The following is a 22,679-nucleotide window of genomic DNA, read 5'->3' as shown; positions in this document are numbered from 1 at the left end:
TGCAGCACCCAAGATCGCTTCAGCTTGAGTTGACGAACAGATGGCCGGACATTCTTCTTCAGGATTTTTTGGTAGACAGTAGAATTCATGGTTCCATCTATCACAGCAAGCCATCCAGGTCCTGAAGCAGCAAAACAACCCCAGACCATCACACTACCACCCCCATATTTTACTGTTGGTATGATGTTCTTTTTCTGAAATGCTGTGTTACTTTTACGCCAGATGTAACGGGACACGCACCTTCCAAAAAGTTAAACTTTTGTCTCGTCGGTCCACAAGGTATTTTCCCAAAAGTCTTGGCAATCATTGAGATGTTTTTTAGCAAAATTGAGACGAGCCTTGATGTTCTTTATGCTTAAGTGGTTTGCGCCTTGGAAATCTGCCATGCAGGCCGTTTTTGCCCAGTCTTTGGTGGAGTCGTGAACACTGACCTTAATTGAGGCAAGTGAGGCCTGCAGTTCTTTAGTTTTTGTCCTGGGGTCTTTTGTGGCCTCTCGGATGAGTTGTCTCTGCGCTCTTGGGGTAATTTTGGTCGGCTGGCCACTCCTGGGAAGGTTCACCACTGTTCCATGTTTTTGCCATTTGTGGATGATGGCTCTCACTGTGGTTCGCTGGAGTCCCAAGGCTTTGGAAATGGCTTTATAACCTTTACCAGCCTGATAGATCTCAATTACTTTTGTTCTCATTTTTTTCTGAATTTCTTTGGATCTTGGCATAATGTCTAGCTTTTGAGGTGCTTTTGGTCTACTTCTCTGTGTCAGGTAGCTCCTATTTAAGTGATTTTTTGATTGAAACAGGTGTGGCAGTAATCAGGCCTGGGGGTGACTACAGAAATTGAACTTTTAACTGTGATAAACCACAGTTAAGTTATTTTTTAACAAGGGGGGGCAATTACTTTTTCACACAGGGCCATGTAGATTTGGAGTTTTTTTTCTCCCTTAATAACATAATCTTCATTTAAAAACTGCATTTTGTGTTCAATTATGTTATCTTTGACTAATAGTTAACGGTTTTTGATGAGCAGAAACATTTAAGTGTGACAAACATGCAAAATAATAAGAAATCAGGAAGGGGGCAAATAGTTTTTCACACCACTGTATACACTTTCCTTTTTATTTAAAAATTGTCCTCAGGGTACTGAAATAGAAAATATTCCTAGAAGGACATACTGTATAAAGAATAAACAGTACTGAGAAAAAAAAGTCTTGAGCCACTCCTTTCTTCTCCTTTCATTTCTTCAATTTTTGCTTCCAAAAAATCTAACTTCCTGAAGACCTTTTTTGGCTCTCATTTTTATCTGAGCATTTTCAGAGAAATATTTTTTGTTTAATACGCCATACAGTGACCTATGAATCATTCTAGCATAAAAGACATCTAACTAAAAAACAACAAGTTGTAATACATTAACTAATTAATGAATTGGGAAAATGTATGTACTGCCCTTTTTCTCTGTATAGAACAACAGAAGACAGTTAGACTCTCTGAAGAACAGCTGACCTTCATGTCTTAAATGTCCTTAAATGTCTCCCAATCTTTGTGTTCTTGAATGTATAAAATAAATCCAAATTTGTGCTCAAACATTTGAGCACACACACATTCAATCATTCAATCACTTTATAAGAACTCCTTTCTGAAATGTCCTGATGTTTTCTAAGAGCATCATGGAAAGAGTTTGGCGCTTGTTAGTCCACTCAATCACACGTGTTACAGACTCAATTATTAAGAGAAATATTTGTTTAATATTGCATCACATGTGAACAATGTAAATATTGTTGCACAAACTTATACTAAGGTGAGAATTTAACTAGCCAAAACTTTGTAAGGAATGCTAAATAAAAGCTTTCTAGCTCATACAACACTATCAGTATGTAGTTTATTGTTTTGTAAACAAAGTGAAAAGTGCATCAGCTGTGTATGTATATATACTATGCTAAGTACTGTGCAAAAGTCTTAAGCACATGCAAGTCAATTCTGTAGAGCAAGGATGTGTAAAAACTATACAAAAGCAGTAATCAAATGAAAATAGTAAATAATTATTGAATTACATAATTATTGTATTTAATTATTGAATACAGTCTTAGGCCATATTTGTGCAAATTTTTGGTGCAGGAAATTAGTTTTAGTGAACATCCTTCAGAGCCACCCACAGTCCTTCCAAGGAATTTGTCACAGTTTTTCATGCACGCAAAACCCAGAAGCTTTCTTTCTTTTGCTTAATATACTGCTTTCTTTTCATATATTTTCCTGTATGATTTATTTATTCCTGCTGAAAAACTGATATTTAGAAAACAATTGTTTTAGTACTGACTTAATAATGAGGTCATAAAATAAACATGCATAACCAAAAAAAAACAAAAAAAAACAACACGGGTTGCCTGCAAATTTTGCACAGTACTGTATATATGAAAAATACATATTTATGCTCAATAATTTATTCACAGATCAGTAGATATGTTAAAATGAGAATAAAAGACAAATACTTAATTTTCCAATTCAAAGCATGATTCACAACACATAGCTCAGTTTATATTTAGCTTAGATGAGATCTCCATCAGCCTCATATATGGTGTGTAGATTGGAGGCCGGGGACTCCTAGAGGATGACAGTTCTGTGTTTGGGGAGGTAGATGGCGTTGGTTCTTCATGAGTGGGCCTTGGAGCTGGTGCAACGTTCTCTAAAGGACTTGTTGCAGTTTCCCGTGAGCGTCCTGAGAGCATGGTGCTGTACTGCAAAGGTGTATATCGAAGTAAGCTCTGCTCCAGTCGGCTCTGAGGTCTTGGGAAAGACGGACCTTCATACGGCTGAGGATCAGGACGGCTGTGAAGAGCAGCAGCAAATAATACTTATAAAATCGCAAAAAAAAAAAAAGCCATTGTGATTATAGTGGCTTTAAATTTCATATAGTATCTTTAAGCCTTTATTACCTAATGGTAAAGTCGCAGCCAACTCCAATATCTTTCGTGATGGGTTTAGTTTCAGTAGCTTTCTGTACAGACATAAAATACTTCAGCTTGTCTTCTAACTCATTATTCTGGGAGAAGGAGCAAAGCACAGCACACAGTCAGACCAGAAGAGAGAAGAGTCCAAGTCATCAGGAACAATCAGAAGACAATCAGATATGATCAGAGATCCTGTTCATAAAATCCAAGCAATCCATGCTGAATCATCTTTGCTGTGAAGTTGGTTCGAGATTCTATAAAGTCACTTTGCTGCTATGAACTAGTGCTTATGTGACTTATGTGGACTTTAGAATTTTGAAACGTCATCCTCAGCAAATAGATTGAAGGAAGGATGAAGCATTAAATAAACATTGTGCATGTTTATTAAATAGAAAGAAGCAGAAAGTCGATTAATAATCAATTGTGTACAAACGCAGGCCATGCAAATTTCAGAATATAGAAATGTTAATTGAATCTGGAATTCTTAGAAAAGGCGAAATGGAGGCAACGTGTACAAATTATTCGTTTACATCTAATCTATGTTCTTCAAAGAAATCTTTGAATGACTTCAATGCACTATTTCATATTGATAGCTAACGATTTCTAAATTCTTTCAAACTTCACAGCAAAAAAAAAAATAATTGTGTCCCATGCTCCTGCCAAGAATGAAATATTGTGAAATAACAGCAAAAACAGCTGCACGCAGACAAGCTGCCAGAATGCCGAAGGGTTTCAGAATGCTTAGCCTTTCCGTGAAGAGTGTAATACACAGGGAGAGAGAGGCATTCCAAAGCACAGCTCACAAGCTTTTCATTTTTTACCTCACACTCCACAATCGCTAGTCTGTCCAGCAACTCGGAAATGTACGCATCCTTCCGTGCCACATCAGCTCGCAGTGTTGTCACCTAAAGAACATAACAAATAGTATGACATTATGAATTCATTTAATGCTTGTATACATGTGTCACAATAATTAAATAATATATTAATGTGCATATTTTAAGCCAGCAATCATAATCATTAAATTATTGTTTTGCCCTTTGCATACCCTAACTGTTATAGCAACAAAGCTTGCTGTTAACAAGCAATACAGTGCATGGTGGGAAAATTGCTTATTACTAATAATGTAAATAATACATACACATTTATCATTCATTCTTTTCCTGTATAGGGCGGTGGGAGGCCTAGACTAGGGGTACTAAGTAGGGTACACCCTAGTCAGGGTGCCAATCCATCACAGGGCACAAGCACTCATACACTCACGCTCACACTATGGCCAATTTGGAAATGCCAGTTAGACTACTCTGCATGTGGGAGGAAACCCACCAAGAGGAGAACCCGGGGAGAACATGCAAACTGCAGCCACACAGACCCCAAGGTGGGACTTGAACCCTTGAACTTGGAGGTGCATGATATAAATAACATTTCTTTGCTTTACTTTTTGGAATTTGCCTGGTGCAAAGATGATGATGTGAGAATCAGCATTGGAAGATAAAAAAATGATTCTCTTCTGAAGTACAGCATGAGCACTCACCTCTTCTATCATGCCCTTGACCTTTCTCTGCTGGCAGAACACCATGTCATTCAGATGCTTTATTCTGTCTTTCAACTCGGACGCCTCCTTCTGTAACTGCTCAGCCCTGAAACAAAACACTCCAGGGGTTTAACTACAATTCAAACAAGCAATCAAACGTGGCACAAACCTCAGACTGCTGTGGAGAACTAAGAAGTTTTTATAATGCTTACTTTTTAGCGCCAACCGAGTCCAGCTGATCCTCACCCATGCTGCGTAAGCGTTTTTCACAGTCGCAGAGTTTCTGGGTTAAGTGTGCCTTTTCCTGCAAAACATCAACAACAAACCCCTAGTATCCTAGATCCTGGATCCTTTCTCTTCACTTTTCATCAGGGTCCATGTGATGTTTCCATGGAGATTGTCTGTAAAGCCTCACCTGAGCCATGCAATCAAGGAGACGCTCCACCTCGCTGATCCTCTGGTCCCTCTCGGCTATTTTCGCCTCAGCAAGCTTCATGTTCCTCTCAGCCTCCTCCAGTCGCCTCATGTACTCCTCAAGCTGGGCCTAAAAAACAAGCTTCCACATGTTTGGTTCTATCTATTTTAGCTTTAGCTTTTTCACACTCCACTAGGAAATGTTCTTCTCAGGACCAACCCTCATAATCAGGTCATTCAATTATGTTCAGTGAATAGTAATATTTAGTAATATGTTCATATGCATATATCTTACATCATGAGATAATCATAACTCATGATGTAATAGTAAAAAAAATCAGAAATTTTTCTAGGCACTAAAGATTTGTAATATTTTATATCATTAAAAAAAGTCTTGCATATTGTAAAATATACAGTAGAACTATACATAATCTTAGTATTAAATGTGTGGCTCATTATTTAATTATAAGCATTTAATTATTAAATTCTTTTATTATCATAAATGATCTAATGTACAACCAGTAAAACACTGACAATTAACTCATAACAAACACACAGTAGTAGAGTTATGCTCATCAACATCAACTATATTACATCTAAAGCTCTTTATGCATTTATTTTTCTCACCTATTCAATCAGAACATCTGGCTAGTGAAAAGTGGTACTGTAACGGTTAAAGGAGAATTTATTAGTCTGAATGTGTTATGTGCACTCTTGTGGTTGCGTTATTGTAAGTGTGTACCCGCAGAGCCTCGAGTTCCTCTCTGTGTTTCCTCTCCTGTTCCTGCAGCTGCTGGTCGTACTGCTGCTGGAGTTTATCACTCAACTGCTTTAAAGCCTGAGCACTGGCCTCTTGGGAGGACTCCACCTACACACACACACACACACACAGTTAGCATGTAGTTTTATGCAAGATATATGATATCGATCCATATTTGAAATGCGTGTGTGTCTGAGTGAGTGTGTGAATGAGTGAGTGTGAGTGAGTGAGTGTGTGAGTAAGTGAGTGTGTGAGTGAGTGTGTGAGTGTGTGAGTGAGTGAGTGAGTGTGTGAATGAGTGAGTGTGTGAGTGAGTGTGTGAGTGTGTGAGTGAGTGTGTGAGTGAGTGTGTGAGTGAGTGTGTAAGTGAGTGAGTGAGTGAGTGAGTGAGTGTGTGTGTGAGTGAGTGTGTGAGTGAGTGTGTGAGTGAGTGTGTGAGTGAGTGTGTAAGTGAGTGAGTGAGTGTGTGAGTGAGTGAGTGTGTGAGTGAGTGTGTGAGTGTGTGAGTGAGTGTGTGAGTGAGTGTGTAAGTGAGTGAGTGAGTGAGTGAGTGTGTGTGTGAGTGAGTGTGTGAGTGAGTGTGTGAGTGAGTGAGTGAGTGAGTGAGTGTGTGAGTGAGTGTGTGAGTGAGTGAGTGAGTGTGTGAGTGAGTGTGTGAGTGAGTATGTGAGTGTGTGAGTGTGTGAGTGAGTGTGTGAGTGAGTGTGTGTGTGTGAGTGAGTGTGTGAGTGAGTGTGTGAGTGAGTGTGTGAGTGAGTGAGTGAGTGAGTGTGTGTGAGTGAGTGAGTGAGTGAGTGTGTGAGTGAGTGTGTGAGTAAGTGTGTGAGTGAGTGTGTGAGTGTGTGTGTGAGTGAGTGTGTGAGTGAGTGAGTGTGTGAATGAGTGAGTGAGTGAGTGAGTGAGTGAGTGTGTGAGTGAGTGTGTGAGTGAGTGTGTGAGTGAGTGTGTGAGTGAGTGTGTGAGTGTGTGAGTGAGTGTGTGAGTGAGTGTGTGTGTGAGTGAGTGTGTGAGTGAGTGAGTGAGTGTGTGAATGTGTGAGTGAGTGTGTGAGTGTGTGAGTGAGTGTGTGAGTGTGTGTGTGCATACCTGTTGCTTCAGAATGTGGTTTTCAGCATGGGCAGCAGCCAGCTGTCTCTCTCTCTCCCTCAGTTTCTCCTCAGTCTTTTCGAAGGAACTGCGCAGCGCTTTCATCTCCTCCCTGTTTCCCACACGGCCCTGACAACTCTCCAGGAGTGACTTCTACACCGAGCACACACCGAACACACTCTTAGAAACACACCTCAAAATGATAATCCAGCACATTTCACATTCAGTTTGCAGGGGGTTCGACTGCACAAAACAACAACTATAAAGGCAGAGTGTGCTCGTGTTTTGCATTTGTGTGAGTTCCTGGGTAATATCTAACCAAACGGGTTAACCTAGTTAAACTTTTTTTTTTTTTTTATCCACAATACCCAAAGCACCTTTTATCTAACAGAGGAGTTTGATGCTATTCCTGTTTACATACCTGCAAGTCGATGTTGGCTGATATGAGAGAGCTGTTCATCTGATCGAAACTGTCGAGAGCTGCTCTCCCCGTCTTTACCTCAGCCTCCAGATAGTTCTTATGCGAGTTAGCTACCTGTAACACATAAAGCATGCTGTTAGACGTAGTGCAATGATTCATACTGGACATGTATTGAAAAGAACAATACTGCATGATTTGACTGAATTCATGACGCTGTGTTAATTAATGAACATGAAAAACACAACCTGATATTTAACACTCTAACATGACAGTTTGGAGTCATTCTTCTTGCAGAATAGTGGCCAGGTCACTACTTGATGCTGGTGGAGGAAAACGTTTCCTAACTCGCTCCTCCAAAACACCCCAAAGTGACTCAATAAAATTTAGATCTGGTGACTGTGCAGGCCATGGGAGATGTTTAACCTTACTTTTATGTTCATTATACCACTCTGTCACCGGTCTTGCTGTGTGTATTGGTGCATTATCATCCTGATTCACGACACCGGTTTTCAGGATACAATATTTGAACCACTGGGTGCGCATGGTTCTCCAGGATGGTTCGGCATTTCTAGTCCTTGGCAGTGATGCACCCATCTAGCACAAGTATCTAGCCTAGGGAACGCCACGATATTGTAGCCCAAACCATCACTGATCCACCCCTATGTTTCACTCTGGACACGCTTCTTTAGGGCTTCCCCACACCGGATGTCCAGTGAGGGTGGACTCATCAGAAAACAATACATGTTTCACATTGTCCACAGCCCAAGATTTTCGCTGCTGGCACCATTGAAACCGACGTTTTCCATTTGCACGAGTTACCAAAGGTTTGGCTATAGCAGCCCGGCCTGTACATTGACTTTGAGGAGCTCCCGACGAACAGTTTTTGTAGAAACAGGAGAGTTAAGTTGCACATTTAAGCCGTGAAGCTGTGGTTTTATGTTTTTTGGATACAATCTGAGTTAGCCCCCGGACATCCCTTTCAGACAGCTTCCTCTTGAGCCCACAGTTACTCCTGTTGGATATGGTTTGTCCTTCTTGGTGGTGTGCTGACATTACCCTGGATACCGTGGCTCTTGATGCATCACAAAGACTTGCTGTCTTGGTCACTAATGCACTCATTTTATGCACACTCATTTTATCTAGCGGGATTGTACAAACTCATAACCGCTGATAAATGCAGTCGTGAGTCCTTGTTCTTGTGTTACACTATTCATAATGTTCAGTTAAGTTTTATATGCTTACCTTTAATTCTTGTGAGAGCTTTTGGATTGATTGTTGCATTCCTCCAAACTGACCGTACATCCGTTCTCTGACCTTCTCCAAGGAGTCTCGGACCTGCGAGTTAAATGTTTTCCCACAATTATATTGTGATATTATAGTAGGATTTCATGTAAACACTGACATATTCATACAAATAGGTTTATATACACTTATTAATAAATATTAAAAACTGCATTTAATTCGACATAATTGAATATTTACAACATGCAAGATATATATTAACCCTAAATGTTCATGGCAATGGCACGGAATGTTGCATCACGTAGTCCTACAGTATGACAGGAAGGGGGAATCTTGATTTGATTTCGAGCTAGACAAGTCCCCTTGAACATATGTCCTAGGGTCTAGACTCTTAGACACTTGAGGTCCCTACCATGACACATGTTTATGTCCACTGTCCTTGTCTCTTTTTGCACTCACCTCTCTGATGTACCTCATCTCATCTGCCAGGTCACTAGAAGACCGGTCACGAGACATTGCTTCCTGCTGCACAGCACCATACACCCGGAGTCCTGGCAACGTCTCTCGCTCAGCAACATCACCATTGTTCAAACTGTAAGAGTGCTGAGGAAGACAACGTCACACGGGTCAGATTTCCATCTATGTGTGTTAGTGTTTATGTGTGTGGTTAACAAAGTGGGAAAATGTGCCTGTTCTGTTCTGAGCATCATGTGTGCAAATATGTGTGTGTCCTTGTGCTGTGTGCACACACACACTCAAAACACCTGTGTAAATATAAGGAACTGTGTAGTTTGGCTAGTGAGAAGGAGAAGGCGTCAGTGTGCGCATGCTCGGGTGTTTTGTTTTTCTGTGCAATGTTGCTGAGTGATCAGATATGGGATTTGGTGAACAAGCAGTGACAAAAAGTCCTAACTGATGGTGTAGTGTTTCTGTCATACAGTCTGTAGTGTTCGAGAGCATTCTGCTTTAGTGCTTCTCTCTCTCTCTCTCTCTCTCTCTCTCTGGGCCTCAGTTAATAGACACAGAATATCCATTAAAAAATTAAACTTTTATCAATAAGATATATCTGTTGGATGTGATCGATATCTATAGGGATTTGGTATATCTTATATCAAACCTTTACAATGTTCAAACAATTGCACAATGTCTTTACCACGTCTACATGATACATGGCCTACACAGTACTTCTTTGTATTTTTTAAGTTTGACCTCAGGGTATGCAAAGTATTGCACTAAGCTTGACACACATAGCAGGGAAGATGTTACACGTAACTCATGGTGTATAATGTTAATAACATGGAGTGTAAGTCATGCTTTATAATAAAGGGTCATAAAATATAGAACAATTAACAAGAGGAAATCTAATAAGAGTGTTAGTGGAAACTCTCTTGTATGAAAAGACCTTTTCAGATAATATCTAGTATATATACTATAGACATTACCTGAGAATCAAAACAATAAATGCCAGGAAATGTGGATGGAAAAAAGCGCTTTGTGCTACACCATGCATAATTCATAGAGGATTCGCATAACAGTGCTTGAAACAATTACAATCCTTGATAACCACCTGAGGATATGGTTAGAGCAGGAAAAACACATGAACTGACAGTCACTCCAGGGATATGCTCGAGTCTTTTTATTTAATCATGTTTTTTTTGTTTTTTTATAAATACCTGGTGTGTTGCATTAATTCATTTTAAAACTAAACTGGTCTGACAAATGAGACAAGCAACATCTTATTCTTTGATTAAAACAATCAGGCAGAATTAATGCGAATAGTCCACCATGGTTAAATCAGCTATGTGACTTATTCTTTGTCAATATATTTGAATTCATTCTTAAGTAAACACTTGCTTTAAAGTAAGTGTTGTTAGTCTTTCAGCTGCTCTCATCAAGGGGTCGGACCATCCAATCGACACGACTTGGCACAGGTTTTACGTCGGATGCCCTTCCTGATGCAACCCTTCCACTTTATCTGGGCTTTTTATTGGGACTGGCACACCTCCAGTGGCTGGAGTTTGGCTGGGAACTGAACCTGGGGCTTCCTTATAGCATACGAGAAACCTACCACTGAGCCACTAATGCCCACAAACCTACTTGCACAAATCAATATATTAAATGTTAAATAATACTACCTGTATAATAATAATATGCCCTACCTGCACCACTGAGAAAATCATTCTGCCTTCTTTACCTTTCAGCCTTTTCTACATTTCTGCCCCTGCCTTGCCACGTCATGCCATGTCCTCTTACCTTTTCCTCTACAGGTGATTCTCTGCCTGGAGGTCTTTCTCTCTGCATGAGGCCATTCTTCTTCATCCAGGTGCCGTTGACCATCTTGCCGTCCTGCAACACAGCACACATTAGGGTTATTAAGCCACATGTGTTTACAGTCACTTAAATTAGTATTAATCCTAAAAACTGACCAGTCAACGGTACCAGGTACATTTGATCTAACCCCTATAACCTCTATAACCCCCCCCCCCCTTCCCCCGAAAAAATTATGTAAACTTTGAAGCACTTTTGTTGTAAGTCGCTCTGGATAAGAGCGTCTGCCAAATGCCTAAATGTAAATGTATATTTTGTTTTTTAAATAAAAGAAAGATCAGGTGTAGCCATTATACATATAATCTGTTATAAAATTATTATTTGATTCAATAATTGCAATTATTTCATTTTAATAAAAAAAAGTTATTTAAACAACATTTTACAAATCTTTCCAGCTTCCACAGGATTTAAGAGGGTAAGCTGCAGCCAGGTACTGCTAATCATCAGTCCTTTATTAATTGATCATCAGCAGGTGTACAGACCAGAAGTTTTGGCAGTTTGCTGGTCTGGTGTTTGTTCAGGTATTTTGAACACAATGCCAGGACAGAAAGACCTAAACCGTGGTCTTAGAGATGCAATTGTTGTTGCACACCAATATGGAAAAGGTTATAAATTCATTTCCATTTCTCAACAGGCCTTACTGAGCATGTGAAAGTGCATGACAGAACAACTGGAAGAAGACTGAACAAGTCCAGTTTGTTTGGAAGGGTTGCCAGGGGAAAGCCTCTTCTGTCTAAAAGGAACATGGAGGCATGACTACGGTTCGCAGAACTGCATATGAACAAACGACAAGGCTTCTGGTGACCAAAGCGAAGTTTCCTGACCTTAATCCCCAGGGCCATGTTTGGCAAAAACCAAACAACATTTCAGCAGAAACTCCTCATACCCAAGGTTAAGAATAATTCAATTCAATTCTTTTTTTTTTTTGTATAGCGCTTTTAACAATTGTCATTGTCGCAAAGCAGCTTTACGTAATTAAAAGAAAGATTAGCGGTGGAGGGGTGATGATTCGGATTTGCGTTGCACAATGATGTGAAGAACTGAAAAAGTCATACAATTAAGGATTAATTCAAGTTATTGCTGCTAAGGATGGTTCTACAAACTATTGAATCATGGAGTACTGTTTTTTGGAACTGTCCACATGAATTCTTTTTCTTTTTGGTTTCTTTTTAGTGAAATAAATAATGGCACGGTAAAAAAGTCATATGTTGTTGTTCGTCAGAGTTTGTATTAGCCTAATACTCAGATCCGCTACAGTCAGATGATTTTCATTATGTTTTTACCCCAAAACACGTAGAATTAAATGACTCTTGAACATGACTGTATTTTATTGCCACTGGTTTAATTTATATGTTAAATATGAGACAAAGGCATTGAAGAGAGTCAGACTAGAGATCAGTCTGGCTTGTGCATTCTGAACAGTCAGACTGTCTGTTTTTTCCAATCTCGTCTAAGTGAATAGAGATTTAATCAAATCCAGACATTTCCTCATATTCAGGAAGCCGTATTCCCTTTTCCCCAATGAGCACATATTTATTACCAACGTAATTTGGCTCATGTAGCAGCTGTGACTTTTACTGTTTTACTTGATCCTTAATACAGAAAGCGAGTGCCTAAATTCCATACAACGCCCTTATGAGGGGCGTTCAAGTCAAACTAGGACTTCTTGGTAAACATAAAACCGATTGACATATATAGATGACTTCAAGTCCAGTACTGTGATGAGATTCTTAGCTGCAGTCAAATATTTGAATGGTGCAAACATTTTAAAGAAGCCTGTACGCCTGGGCGATCCGAACCGAGGTGGCTCAGAGCCCACTACAGTCGTCCCTATAAGCATTTAGCAAGTGGAATGCCTGATCCTAGAAAATCAATGGGTGACTTGTCGCTAACTTGCGGAAGAGACGCATCTGTCTATGGGAACTGTACATATGATCATTTCCAACACTATTTACACATTACAGGGACACGGCTGGGAGCTATTGCAACATCTGCTGAACAGTCCTATCCTCACTACAAGCCAGTTCCATGTCTCCTTTAATGTTTGGGCTGATAAAGAGGGTCCTGGGAAGCCAGCATTTCAGACGTGAACCAGGCAGTCCGCTGTACCGAGTAAACTTTCTACCCTGATAGTATCCAAGCACTAATGGGGTTATACAGAGAAATAAAGGTCGTTTTCACTTTAATAACTATGTTCTGTTTTTCTGCAAAATCTAAATCCCAGTTTGAGTTGAATGCCTCTCGTAATAGCCACAAAGCATTTCTTTTAAAAGTCCTGAACGTGAGTTCAATTCTTTATGTAGTCCTCTAAGGACCACAAATAATTGGCATTCACAATTCTATTAGAGAGCCAGGAACAATGATTCCTTTCATTATCTTCAACTTCAAACATCACTCAGATATACATAGAGATAGTACACAAAGAGCAGGTTGAGAAGGAACAAATATGAATGGCTTGAGGAATTCGGAAAGGAGAGGCAAGAGTCAATCAAACTGAGTTGGTTTCAAAGACCCAATAGCATTAGATATCCCTGACATGCCCTGAAATATGGTGTCTTTTTGGTGAATCAGTAGAGCACAGAGATAGCTTTCCATAGACGACCATCATGAGACGTTTGATCTTTGGAGTCTGGAGAGGTGACTTCCAGACGTCTGCACACCCTGGATGTAACTGCAGACAGGCAGATAAGATAAAACTAACAACAGTCTTAGTTATCACCGGAAACGGTGGTTATGTAAACCATTTTATATCTTGAAACACCCTTTACCATTTTAATATCATAATTGCAACAAACAATAAGCTCTGTTCATGTTAATACTACAGATAGTTGATATAGTGACAGAGCTGTTCTCACATGGTCATCCACAGAGAATTAGGTTTCCGAATCAAATTAATTAACTAATTAATTATGGGATGGATCCCTATAAATTTACTCTTGGTAGACCTGTAACAAAATATCTTCAACAATTAAACACGAGACATGTTTTTGTCACACTTCCAGCTTCTCATCAAGCTAGTTCTACTTGTTCTCTTCCTCTACGTCACAGTCTTTTGTCCATTTTGATGGCCTGAGTAGGTGTGTCACTGATGGTTCTCTAATAGTAATTATGTGTAAAAGAATTTTTGTTTTGTTATGGAGATACGTGTAAAGTTAGCTCTGACCACCCCAGAGGATCTTTCTGTGATCACAATTAAAACAAATAGGTTCAGCAGAGGACACTGACTTAAATTAATTTTTTTAATTATCTCCTTTTAAAATGAGCTATTATTGGCGGCACAGTGGCTCAGTGGGTAGTACTGTTGACTTGCACCTCCAGATCGTCGGATCTGCATGCATGGAGTTTGCATGTTCTCCCGGTGCTTGGTGGCTTTCCTCCAACACTCCAGAGACATACCAATACACATGGCCTCCACGGTCCCTAGTTGGACTACAGAGGTTCCTAGATGAGTGGATGTTCATTACAAAAATCTTGCAAAATTTTGTAAGGTTTAACTCCCTCCAAAAACAGTTAATGAGATGTTCCCATAACAGACAGGGGTGAGGGTGCAGAAACACACTCAATACAGGTCGAAGCAAAAGTTGTTTACATTACATAGTGTCCGAAAAGCCACAAACCAGTAGGGGTTAAATTATTCATACTTAATATTGCTCCACCTCTTATGCTCTGTACATTTTCTCAAGATTTTGCTCAAAAAATTCCCAGCGATTCGTGGACACCCTGTGTATTACAATTAAAATGTCAAGCAAGCTAAATTTAGCCATGAGCTACATAAATACAACCAGCACATTACATGTCATACCAGAGACAATACAAACACAATACAAACATCATTGATACACCATACTAGAGAATGCATATTACTCTGTTCTCTCGGCAACTGATAACCGTCTGGTGCACCGCTCCCCTAGACCCATCAAATAAAATCTACTATGTTTACAGTCAAGGCAGGTAGGAGGAGGTCCAAGAGATAAGATAAGATTTTAGTGAAAATATGTTTGTACCCACCTTAGACACTTTTTAGGAGCTGTCTACAGAAGTTGGAACCAGATCCTTGTATAATTATGCTAGGAACACACTAAATAAGAAGATTTTGACCCAAGAGGGGCAACTCTAAAAAGCCTAGGAACAAAAAAGTACTGAATACTTGGCCATCTTCCCCCGATTTGATGGACCATCAACAGCTAGCTGATGACCTGAATATGAATATTCGACACAAAAACATCCATCAATACCCAGTCTACTTAAGATAAGGTCCTTCTGAAATGAACATCCAGAAAAACAGCAGGTTCAGATGGTGTCTCAGGCTCATGTCTGAGAACCTGTGCTGAGCAGTTTGTCCCTTTTTGCACACAAATCACCGGAGCAGTGAACTACCATCCTGCTAGTATCATTCTTAAAAATAAACAGGATCACAGGGCTAAATCACTACATATCTGTCCTGAAAGAGAAAGTTGCTGGCAAACCTGAAGGACATCTTCCGGCTCCTGCTAGGCTCACTTTAATTTATCTACTGGAGATAATACTGTAGGTCAAAGCATGGTGCTACTGCTTTATATCCCCCAAAACCTCAGCCATACAGCGTCCTGTGCAAGAATCCTATTACAGACACCATCATCTCTGATCTTCTCCAGATAAAACTAATCCAACACTTTTTGCACATCTCTTACTCTAATGAATTACCAGTTTCCTGACAGACAGCTGCAGATGAGATGTATGCTTCCCACACTGCTCTTACACCTCAATACAAATCCATGGAAACTCCTGACAAAACAGTCATGGGTTTCATCCAGTACAGTGATGGGTCTCTGCTAACAAAAACCAGGTGAACCAGTAGAATGTCTAGTGCACCTAGAGCTGAACATGTGCAAAACAGTTGACAGAGAACTTTAGAACAAATCCCACATCACTTCCCCGTTCACTATAGTGAACAGCACAGGATCAGCCTTGGAGTCCTTCAGGTTCCTCAGCTGTATAATCTCACAGGACCAGAAGGAACTGCCACGATCAAATATACAGTAGCAATATAATTGAGCGTACTTTAATAACTGTTTGGTTTGGTTCAGCCACTGAATCACTCCAAAGAGGACTTCAACAGACTTTGAGGATTACTGAAAGAATCATTGGTGCCCCATTCCTCTATCATCAGGACTTACCCAGGATCAGAAAGGAGACCCTATCATCATATCAATCATAGACCCTACAAGACCCTACAAACCCTAGCCATGACCTCTGGTAGGAACTCTACAGTACTTGTAGGTTATAGTACTGATACTGTATATATTATATTATAATATTGCTATTGCTACCACCTAGATATCCTGCTTTGCATATTCAAGAATGTGTATTGGTTTTATTGGTTTAGATTATGTTCATATTGTTCAATTTTATTAACCCTGTGTAAGTAAAAAAAAAATAAATAAATAAAAAATGCATGCATGTATTGAATTGTGACACATAACTGAATCGATTTTCCCCCATATCTGTTAATTATTGCTTCTTACTGGTTAAAAAATAATTGAATTAGGTACAGTATGACTTAATGCAAATGTTTTACTCCACAACACACGTTACACCAGTGTTCCTACCAGTAATCTTACTAGTGGATTACGTTCTGTGCTATAGAATATTTCCGTGACCCTGTACAGGATAAGCAGTGTAGAGAAAGAGTGAAAAAGAGAATTTAGAATCTATGGAAATAAATGTTCTTAAGAAATTCATCCCTCCCTGGCACTTCACAGATGTTATATAATTTCTTATGTAGCTAAAAAAAATAGCTGTTTTCAGCTTCATTCACACTACTGCAGATCTTATCCATTCTGTATCATTATATCTAGTGAGTATTTGATACGGCAGGCTGATACCAGCTTAACTTTAATGAGGAGGCAGTAGTGTAAAGTGACACACCTACACTGCACTACGTTATCAGGGAGCAAGGAAGAAATACATCTACACTGTTTTCGTTTCTGGCACCAAGGTGGTGGAATGAACTTCCTTTAGACGTCTGACATCTAAATACCTGTAATACCTATAATATCTGTTTCTTAGGTACAGTATTCTTAGGTGTGTCGAGAATTCTAAGTCGCTATGGAGAAGGACGTCTGTCTGCCAAATGCAGTAAAAGTAAACGCACTGTATATGTATGTGAAATCATGTCAGTCCAAGGTATAAAGCAGACAGAACACGCACACAATGTCACAGGCGGAGACACTACTATCATCTGTGCTTATTGGGACACTGCCATCTTCTTTCAAAATTAGACATCAATCTGTCAATATCTACCTCTACACACTGTCGCCAACTCACTCAACATTTAAACACTATATGAGCATGAGTTAGTGTTACGTGATAATGTCTACATGACAGGTAACAATAGAGGTGTGTGAGTCTATGCGTGTTTGTGTGCGTGTGTGTCCACCACACCCACTACTGCAAAGATTAATTCAGTGCCTCTCCACCATTACATCATTTTTCTATTTTAAACATTGTAATGTACATCGTAAGATCAAATTACGCTTCACTGAATATTTAAATTAATAAGAAGACAAATTTCATTAGTAATTTTGAGCTACAAACATTAAAAACATGTGACTGATATTACAGCCTTTAATCCAAGTATATAGAGTTGTTGTTTTTTTACCCTGTATTAATAATGTAATTAAATTATGAAATTCTTGTGTATTCATATTTTTTACTTTTTATTATATTATGGAATGATGAATGATAAAATGATATGATGATATGAATGATAAGATTTTTTGCAAAACTTTGCATTGTTTTAGTAGAGATTGTAACAAATAATAGGTATTAGATATGGAAGAAAAATAGGTTTATTTATTTTCTAAATAATACCTATATGTTGCATTTTTAATATTTTTTATAATATAATATAATATAATATATAAAACTCTATTATCAGTGATGGAAATCTTCTTTTAAACATGTGATATTGATACATGTGTAAGTGAGGAGCTCATCCGTGCAGATTTTACTGACGGATAAGAAAACACACTTACTGAGCGTGGATAGCTCTTTGTCCTCTCATTCTGTCCACCAGGGATGTCCTCTGATCGGAGAGTCAATCTGAGACGTCTGACTCCTCGCTGAACATGTCATGTCACACACACACACACACACACACACACATAAAAATTTGTGCAAACATAGACACATATACACAAAAAGCATAATAATACATCAGTAAAGACAACACAAACACAGGACTGGGCATTTATCAAGGTCGGCCTAGTAAGCATTTTCATTTTCTGAGAATGTTATCTCAGATCAGAATTTTATCTGCAGGGTTTCAGTGAAACTATGACCTCATTCATTGGAATATAGTACTCTTAAACTCCAAGTTTTACTGGAATTTTTGTGGATTTAATGTAATATTACAGTCATCGGTTGAGCATGTGTATAAACTATCGTGCTTATTTAATATTTATTATTGAATATATACAACAGAAGATCGTTCAGTTATAAAATAAACAAAACACTTGTATTTCTATTTATGAAACAAAACAGCTGGACGACTTTGTGTTTATGGAAAGTATATAGGAAAGGAGTGAAGCCATTGTTTACAAGTTTTAGGGAGTTTTGTCAGAGAGAAAGGAAGGAAGCGATCATGAGGAAATGTGGACAAAATAAGGCGCATAAGTCCTAATGGGCACAATGTGAAAAATAAATGCAGCATGCCTTGTAAGCCCCATTATAACCTCGAATCATGCCTTATCCAGCTTTGGGAAAATAGTCTTAATTATTATTTATGTCTAATGTTCCTTGTATCACTAAAGGAGTCATCGTTAATCATAATAATAATATGATGTACTGCACTATTGTTTGCTGCTGTCATTACCAGAGATATATAAAGGCTATAACTATAAAAACTACCACACCCTGGCTTACGGTCCAGGCAAAACTCACACCATGCAAATATCAAGCACATTAGTGTGTGCACTGGAAAAACATTTCTTTTTTTTTTTTAAATTAGTCGACATTGGCCAGGTGATCATTATTACGAGTTACATCATCAGATAATTTTAAAAGTATATGATTATAAACTGTAGGTGTATACTAAGTAGTTTAATATTACTTTATGTGTTTATATATAACTTGTGTTATTTGTCCTCTATAATTTATCGTTACCAATAGCACTGCTGCATCTGATGCATTTCTACAAACAGCCGGAAACAATCCACCACCCAAATTACAGCAGCTCAGTGGTGGTCCTATAGCAACCACTGATGAAAGGAGTCGGGGTATTGCATATCAACATTTGAGCTACAGGAAAATTACAAAGTGACCTAATTGTTTGGGAAAACTGCTTGTAGCTGGGTGCTTGATGTTGAAAAAAAAAAAAAAAAAAAAAAAAAAATATATATATATATATATATATATATATATATATATTTTTTTTTTTTTTTTAAAAATTATGTTTAAACTTCATTATAGATCATTATAATAATTGATTCATTTTATTGAACAGCATGGAAGTAAGAGTAGCTCTACATTCATCATCCATTTTATTAGGAACACCTTTACACCTGCTTCTGGATGCAGCTATACAATCAGTCAGCCATGTGGCAGCAGGACGATGTATAAAACCATGCAGATACACACCAAGAACTTTGTTTAGTGTGCATATCAAAGATCATGGCATGGATGTTGGTGCCAGATGCGTTGGTTTAAATATTTCAGAAATTTCACACACAGCAGTCTCTAAAGTTTACACGGGACTGCATACAAAAAACAAAACCATATTCTCGGAACAGAGAAGAATGACTGGAAGTCTATATTAACTCCATATAATAGAGTTTTATGAGCTAGGACACAGAAGACCACAGCGCGTTTTATTCCTGCGCGCCAACAAGAATCTGAGGACCAGTCATGGGACCAGTCATGCGGAAACACCCACTGAAGACAGGACAAAGAAGGCCAGGTGATGTTTTTTTTCGTGTTTTTAATTTTTTTTTTAATCAGTGTCTGTGATCATGACAGCCTTAGATTTCTGATATCCGATGTGGCCTTCTGCAAACCACAAAGTTTGATGCTTGCTGTGATGCTTTTCTGCTCATCACAGTTCTACAGAGTGATCACAGGAGTTGTTGTATCCTTCCTGGCAGCGCTAACCAGTCGGGTCATTTCTCTCTGACCTCTCTTATCAACGGGGCATTTCCATCCAGAACTGGTGCTCGTTTATTTTTTTGTCTTTCACAGCATTTCATGAACTTCGGAGACTGTTGTATGTAAAAATTCCCAGACGATCAGCAGTTTACGAAATACTCAAATCAGCCCATCTGGTACTCAACATCCAGGCTGCAATCACAATAACAACAGATCGGAGCAGATGATTGGCTGATTAGTTAACTGCATATGTACTAAATACACAAATGTCCATACTAATAAAGTGAATGGTGAGTGTATATCTTTTTGCAATTCTTAAAACTGAACTTTCTTTGGAGTTCAGGGCACTTCTTGACTTGTTGCTGTTGCTGATTCTTATTTGGAAGATTTCTATAGGAACTAACTGGGTATCTATGTGTTGATTAGGCGTGAGAAAGAGCTCTCGGACTGACATTTCAATGGCAGGCGCTGATAAAATAAACATGACAGGGCTTTGGCAGCTCTCGTTACACTGCCTGTGTTAATCTTATCCTTGAGCCAGCACACAGACCAGCTCTGAGAATGATTAGACATGAGCTGTTATTAAACCATAGAGAGATGGAACCAGAGAGAACAATGAGCAAACAAACATACAAACCAGCACCTTAATAACTCATACTGCTTGAGGGTCGAAGAGAAGGGAAACGAGAGAGGAAGTGAGACCGGACGTGTCCTATTGTCACTCTAACTTACCTCGCTCCTCTGATCCGGAGTGGACGTGGTAGTGAGCATGGAGCCTGCTGTGCCGTTTCGCAGCATGTCTGTGGTTTACTCCTTTGCAGACCACAGCAAACACACACACACACATTCACATCCACTCACTGCTGCCACCTGCTTCTCTCACCAACTTCAGAAGTGAGTGTGTGAAAGGATGGAAAAAGGAGGGGGAAAAAAAGTTCCTTTGAGCGAGGGGCCAGAGTTAAAATTCCTTCATCTGTATGGTGAGCAGCACTGAAGAGAAAAAAGGACCAGTAATCCAGAGTGCAAAGGACAGAATCTACAGCACAGTCCAAAGTGTGTTACACACACACACAAGCATGCACAACACACACCCACATGCGTACACAGACAGGCTCCTCCTAACTAGAATGAGAGAGAGAGACAGTGGGCGAGACAGACTGAAAGGCCACTAGAGAGAGTGAATGTGCATGTGTGTGTGTGTGTGTGTGTGTGAGAGAGAGAAAGAGAGATAATGCTATGTTGGCTGTGCCTCCGGTGTGACCTGTCTGTCTACATTTCTCATGATCTCTGGTCTCCACCCACCTGCCTATTGCTCAGGAGTGCTTCCTAGGTGTGTTGCATAAACACAACAACACACACCCAGACCACAGGGGGGGAACAAGCATCACTCCCAAATTGAAACTGAATCCCTCACCTGTGTAAGAGGTGGAAAGCTATAAAAAATTCACACTACACTAGCCGCCCAAGCCAACATCACAGGATCTGCTTAGTGCACAATTATTATGTTAAGAGCATCTATACAATAGAACTGTTTAGATTTGTGCTTTCACCCTGTAATAGTGTGTTAAGTGTAGACTTTCTCGAACTTTCACTGGTTTGTTTTTATAAGGAACAAAACAAGGACAACCCTGCGGCTTAACAAAAAGTCAGCGGAAACCTAAAGAGAAAATGCAATTTCATGATTCCAACCGAGTTGATACTGAATGTACAGAATCGCTAAAGTGCAGAAATGGTAGTGAGTTTATACTCAGTGCTTGGTTATTAAATGAGCTATACCGTTATAGTTTCATAGACTTCCAGTTTAATGAATAATTTATGAAATTAGTGTTATGTTCATCCTAACATTTTCTAAAAGAAAATTGTGGGAAGGCTAGTGTGCAGACCAAACATGCATGAGATTTTCACTTGATTGTAAATTATTCAGTGCAAAACATTAGCATGGTGGGCATTAGGGGTGTTAACTTCAGGTTCTCATACATATATGTACAATGAGATTAGCAGACGTATTATCAAGCGTGGTGTCTTAGATTCGATTCCCGCCACGTGTCTGTGTGCATGGAGTTTGCATGCCTGGTGGGTTTCCTCTCAGTGCTCTGGTTTCCTTTCACAGTCCAAAGACATGTAGATTAGGCTAATAGGCGTTCTCAACTTGCCCATAGTGTGTGTGTGTGTGTGTGTGTGTGTGTGTGTGTGTGTGTGTGTGTGTGTGCCCTGTGATGCATTAGCACCTCGTCCAGGGTGTACCCCATTTACATTTAACATTTAGGCACGCTCTTATTTATAGTGACTTACAAAAGTTTCCGTCATTGGATAAATCCTTCCACTGGGTTACTAGGTGTTACCCCGCCTCGTGCCCTAAGTCTCCAGGCCCCTTGTGACATTGGATACAGGATGCTTTATACAGAATAAAGAGGTATGGACAATGAGACAATACAATATGATTTAGATTCATAAGAAAACAATTCAATATTTAATAATATATCTGTGCTATAATATACTACAGTTCTCTGAATATGAAGTGACCGCCATTGTTTAGAATCACCATTTATGAATGATGCTTACGTAGGGAAGACCAATGTAGGTATCAGAGTTTTGAGTCTAGTTGTGAATGGTAATACACAGTTGTAATGAGGAATGCCTAGTTGAAAACGCATTCATGAGGATTTGTGACATTCCATGCATTGCATTCAGTGTTGCTGTTGGTGTAAACCGGGCTTCAATCTACAAACCTGATCTCCCTGAGAGAGTAAAAACCACAAACATATTTTTAAAAACCTTTTTAGGTTTTAAGCACCATATTTTCTTTAATACATCATGTATGTATTATTATGT

General features: G+C 39.2%; 1 protein-coding gene across 2 annotated transcripts; it reads right to left on the bottom strand.

Moving 5' to 3' along the window:
• Positions 1–1,716: 1,716 nt before the first annotated feature.
• Positions 1,717–20,967, bottom strand: myzap (myocardial zonula adherens protein). Of its 2 annotated transcripts, none has more exons than XM_053493189.1 (14): positions 20,580–20,967; positions 17,741–17,827; positions 10,650–10,742; positions 8,856–8,999; positions 8,397–8,489; positions 7,155–7,268; positions 6,734–6,886; positions 5,630–5,755; positions 4,889–5,017; positions 4,686–4,777; positions 4,474–4,579; positions 3,761–3,844; positions 2,925–2,986; positions 1,717–2,817 (listed from the first exon to the last, which is right to left on the bottom strand). In XM_053493189.1, exons 1-14 carry the CDS (start codon positions 20,643–20,645, stop codon positions 2,520–2,522), a joined length of 1,647 nt encoding a protein of 548 aa, XP_053349164.1. In that variant the 5' UTR covers positions 20,646–20,967; the 3' UTR covers positions 1,717–2,519. The 2 variants fall into 2 exon arrangements, with proteins under 2 accessions (XP_053349164.1, XP_053349163.1); XM_053493188.1 differs by having other exon boundaries at positions 2,925–3,031; positions 20,580–20,966.
• Between the last annotated feature and the right edge of the window lie 1,712 nt (positions 20,968–22,679).

Source organism: Clarias gariepinus, chromosome 3 (assembly GCF_024256425.1).
Source record: "Clarias gariepinus isolate MV-2021 ecotype Netherlands chromosome 3, CGAR_prim_01v2, whole genome shotgun sequence".
Lineage (NCBI taxonomy): Eukaryota > Metazoa > Chordata > Actinopteri > Siluriformes > Clariidae > Clarias > Clarias gariepinus.
The sequence above is the reverse complement of the archived record's forward strand: the minus strand, read 5'-3'. Positions and strand labels throughout refer to the sequence as shown.